The following is a 5,086-nucleotide window of genomic DNA, read 5'->3' as shown; positions in this document are numbered from 1 at the left end:
AATTCCAGGAATGGCTCTGATTTTTAAAGATTTGTCTCTGTATATATTACTCAACCTGAAGATGCTTCCACTCAAGTAATACTTTTCTGCTTAATTGATTTTCGAGAAAAATATATTACTTTTTATTTTTCTATGTAAAGATTTGACACACACCCCTTCCCCCATGGTGGCCCCACCTTACCCCCTAAAATCATGGTTTGAACAAACTAGAATGAATCACCACTACCTGAGGATGCTTCCACACAAGTTACAGCTATTCTGACCGATCGGTTTTTGAAAAGAATTTTTTATGAAAAATGTTTCGCTTTGTATTCCTATATAAAATTCGACCCACCCACTGTGGCCACACCCTACCCCCGCGATCATAGTTTGAACAAATTTGAATCTACACTACCTGAGGATGCTTACAAACATGTAACAGTTTTTCTGTCCTACTGTTTTTGTTGCGAAGATTTTTCTCTATGTATTCTAATGTAAAAATTTCGACCCCCAATTGTGGCCCAATCTTACCCCCAGGGATCATGATTTGAAGAAAAAAATGGCTAACTGGTTTTTGAGACGAAGATTTTTAATGATTTTTCTCTATACATTTGTATTAAAAAAAATTGATCCCCCATTGGGGCCCCACCGGTTATCAATGGTTTAGACAAGCTTGAATCTACACTACTTGAGGATGCTTCCACACAAGATACAGATTTTCTGGCCAATTGATTTTTGAGAAGAATATTTTAAAAGATATTTCTCTCTATAATTCACTTCAGGTGAGCTAACAATTATTTATGTCTCCGCTACATGTACACACACTTAGTATTTCCATCAGCAAAATTATTCTCCGTTTAGACTGAATAGACTAGAGAAAATACTGACAACTAACCTTAAACACATTGCAGTTATCAACTATTACGCAAGATCATACCGTATTACCTATAGCATTTGTATTTTAGTTCTTGAAGTAGCGTACCTGTTCATGTATCTTATTTTCTGCAAGTAAACAGTCAGCTGTCTTATTTACCGATGTCTATAATTGATTGATACGTAAAAATTAAAAAATACAGGCGATAGTTTTCTTAGTTACAAACCGTAATTCATGAAAACGAAACGAAAATCAAAACATGCTAAAACACCCATCAAAGGTGAAAAAGTCAACGCATTGGAATATTTAATCTCAATTTACTTCACAAAATCGGCATTAATGTATCTTGCAATTTTTCTCATATTCCTTTCGCACACAAACTGTTCCACAACAACTAAATTCATCTTTGTCAGATTGACCCATTTCTCATACGTTCAAAATGGCCGCTTCATAGAGGTTTTTGAGATATCGAATACCGAACCCGAAGCTATAAACTGATCGAAGCCCACCCCTTCAATTACTTGTTTTCGTAATAACTCAAATTCGGAAAAAGATTGGCCCTTAATTTTTGCAATTTATATTTTCCTTTCCATAAGGATTATTTGTCTTAAATTGCGTTAAATTCGACTCAGTAGTTCTTTAGAAGAATTTTAAAAATCAACCCCTTTTTCGACAGTTTCGAGGTTTCTCCGCTTTGAATAGAGTTCGGTCTTTCATTTCTGCAAATTATATTTGCTTATCATAAGGATGCTCTGTGCCAAATTGAAATTGGTCGAGCGGTTTTAGAGATGAAGTTCAAAATCTAAAAAGTTTACAGACGGACGGACGGACAGACAGACGACGGACAAAATGCGATCAGAATAGCTCACATGAGCTTTCAGCTCAAGGTGACTTGAATGACTCGGGACAGTCCGTACTTGAAGATAATGACACCATATTGCATTAGGTGGACTACGTAGCCAATGTCTGTTTTCTGTTTTCTTCTGTAAGCATTTCAAGGTTGTTCTATTTTCTCCCCTCAAGGTCTGGTAAAATTGGCCCATCTACAGGAAACAGAATAGACTAACGAATGATGTAGTTAATGATCAACAACAACAAAAGATTACTCAAATAAGGACCAGTCTAGCAAAACAAGATATCTGTGAGCAGGTTTGGGGTAATGCTAAATGTAATAGTAATGCAATGCATTACATGTTTTCAAAGTAATGCTAGTAATGTGTAATGTCACAAATTTAGCATTACAAGTAATGGTAATGTAATGCATTACTTTCCAAAATCTAGTGGAATAACATGGCATTACTTTGCATTACTATGCTTATATATGAATGTTTATTTTAAAAATTGTGATAAATTAAACTACTTGAAATTGCATTTGATTAAAAATTATTTGAAAAAAGAAGGAAATAATTCTTGAGATAAAAATATTTTAGTTGTATTTTTTAAAAAATATAAAAATAACCCATTTTAAAATTTTCAATATTTTTAGTTATAATAACATAATTTAAAACCATTCTCAAAAGTAATGTTACAAAGAGTATGAACTCATTTTAAAAAAAAATTACTCCAATTAATTGAACATTTAATTAATTCTGCACTGTGAAGAATGCGTCAACACCACTCATTTAAATGCCCTCAGGAAAATCTTAATATCAAAACAAGCTGTTGTTTTAAAAAGTGCGAAACACCCCAATCCCCTCTTTTGGGCTGTAAGCCAATTTAAACAGAGGGCTGACTTGCACCTTTAAAAGCTAAAATAAATGAATGCGTTGTCCAACCATTCTTTCTGGAAGCTTTAAAATCACTTCCATTAAAAATTACCTACTTGAAAATATTTTCTCTCTCTCTCTCTCTCTCTCTCTCAATATATGTGTTTTATATTAAATACATCAGTTTGGACAGATAGAAAAACGATAAAGATTGCCAAACAGTATCTTTTGATTCCACTTTTTCTGTAGATGTTTATTCAATACAACTGGGAAGATTTTCAAACCTTACAGGATTCAGTTAAAAGATAGAAACCTTTGAAACTTTGATGATCAAAAACTTCAACAGTAATCTTTTATAGGTTATTTAATTTGAACATAATAGTAAACATGAACCTGTAGATATGTTAATCTGTGAAACATATTTGAAACATTTGCTAAAAATCGCTAAAACTTTAGTTTTAAAAAAAACTTATTATTGACTTTTCACAAAGTAATGGTAATGGTAATGCATTACTTTACTCAAATAATGGTAATGTAATGCATTACTTCAAGAAAATTAAGTAAAGGTAATGGTTATTCATGCCCAATGGTTCAATGGTTATGCCCAAAACCATGAAGTAATGGTAATGTAATGCATTACTTTACAATGTAATTCGCCCAAAGCCTGTCTGTGAGCCATTGCTCACAAGTAATACCCCTGCTCTGATGTAAATATACAAAATAAGTAAAGTCGACTTAAACAGGAAGATGATGTCCAATTGGTACAGAAATAGATCCGAGCGTATGGCATGCCTAAACGAAGAATGTGTTAAAATTTCAAGCATATGCGATCAATAGTTGCTGAGAAAATTTTTACAAAACTTTGTTTGAAAATTTAGGCAAAATATAAACAAAAGTCATTATTTGACAGGAAGTTAACATCCGATTGGTACAGAAATAAATTCCAACGTATGACATGCCTAAACAAAAAGTGTATTAAAATTTCAAGCACCTGCAACGATTAGTTGTTGAGAAAATGCGACAGAAATTTGTTACCGACAGACAGAATGACGGACAGACAGACAGAGACACAAGGATAAAAAGGGATACCCCCCTCTCCTTCAGAGCATGTGTATGAAAACCATCTATGTTCAGATTGATAAAGTTCTATTACAATTTTTAATCATTCAGGTGTTTTTCCTTCTTCTTTTTTTTTTTTATTAATATTCAGTAATTATAGACTTCATATGAATATCTGTTTTATGTTTACGATAATCCATTTTTAGCAAATTAAATTTGTATCACAATGCACACTCAGCAACAGACAGCCGTGTTTGGATGATCAGAAAGTGTGAAATAAACAGGAGGCAGTATTACAGTCCATGTGAATTATAAACAGCTCAATTTCAGCTGCAGATGAACAACAAAGTGACAAACAGCATGTGTGGTTTTGAGAGCAAACTAGATTTTTACAGAGACATTTACAACCTGTCAATATCCAAGCTATCTTCATTTTACGGCTGATGTTGAGCTGAACATGGCGTCCCCATCAGGACGGGGTGTGTGCTCATCTACAACAAGTCATTAATTAACCGTTAATTAATCAACATCATACAGGTTATGCAATGATATAACTACATTTACAAATTACAAGTTTAAACTGATAACATTGACACATGCCTTAGTATCTATCTAATTAATTAAACCAATTCAATTAAGTTGTAACAAATTAATTAATTACAAAAACATGTGTCATCATATTAACTACAATTACATTTTATAATAATTAACTAAATACAATGACATGTGACTATGCATATAATTAATTAAATAGATACAGCTAACCCTTTAACACTGAACTTTATCGTATTGACAGATGATTAACACGGACTGTGTGTCTTAGTTATCTATATCTAATTAATGTGAATGATAACGACTCAGACTTACCTGTCAGAGCGTCATGTCTGGTGATATAACTGTATATAACCCCCGTGTTGTTGTCCCGTGATCCGACCCAGAGACGGTGAGTGTTGATATCATAACTCAGGCTCCATGGTCTGAATATCCCTGATGGTCTTATCAGTAGATGTGACAGGAACTGACCGTCCTTGTCTATCATCTGTACTGTTTTGGTTTTATCATCACACACCAGGATGTGTGACAGCGCGTCAGTACAGATTCCACATGGATCTAGTCCTGATCCTGATGGATGTCCTGTGTATGAGAAACGATGTCTTCCTCCACATTCTGTCACCACTACAGCCATAAAGTCAGATACCACGACATCCCCATTGTTGTTCTCTGTTATATAGTTAGGTTCTGTCACGACAGCCGTCGTGTGTCTAACCAGTCAAGCAATGTGAACAACAATAAGTATTTACAATCTTTATCTATATATAAAATCAATAAATTTACAAATATACACATCCACACACACACAAAATATTAACACAAAAAAATGTTTCTAATATCTGATTCGTCAATGTCCTATGGTGGTATATTGGACAGCAGTGTCCCTCCAGTGTTCCTCCAATGTGTCCTCCTTCGG

At 33.8% G+C, this 5,086-nt stretch overlaps 1 protein-coding gene across 1 annotated transcript; it reads right to left on the bottom strand.

The window, feature by feature from the left end:
• Positions 1-562: 562 nt before the first annotated feature.
• LOC128171121 (uncharacterized) lies at positions 563-4,804 on the bottom strand. Its single transcript, XM_052836870.1, has 3 exons — positions 4,486-4,804; positions 4,027-4,109; positions 563-1,896 (listed from the first exon to the last, which is right to left on the bottom strand). Exons 1-2 carry the CDS (start codon positions 4,802-4,804, stop codon positions 4,048-4,050), a joined length of 381 nt encoding a protein of 126 aa, XP_052692830.1. The 3' UTR covers positions 563-1,896; positions 4,027-4,047.
• Between the last annotated feature and the right edge of the window lie 282 nt (positions 4,805-5,086).

This window comes from Crassostrea angulata, chromosome 2 (assembly GCF_025612915.1).
Source record: "Crassostrea angulata isolate pt1a10 chromosome 2, ASM2561291v2, whole genome shotgun sequence".
NCBI classification, from domain to species: domain Eukaryota; kingdom Metazoa; phylum Mollusca; class Bivalvia; order Ostreida; family Ostreidae; genus Magallana; species Magallana angulata.
The sequence above is the reverse complement of the archived record's forward strand: the minus strand, read 5'-3'. Positions and strand labels throughout refer to the sequence as shown.

Bases quoted from the DNA above. Each gene is read 5' to 3' on its own strand.
- LOC128171121 (XM_052836870.1), bottom strand. From the start codon at position 4,804: ATGGCTGTAGTGGTGACAGAATGTGGAGGAAGACATCGTTTCTCATAC. The intron at 4,110-4,485 runs GTAAGTCTGAGT...GACTTGTTGTAG, and splicing joins CAGACATGACGCTCTGACAG to ATGAGCACACACCCCGTCCT.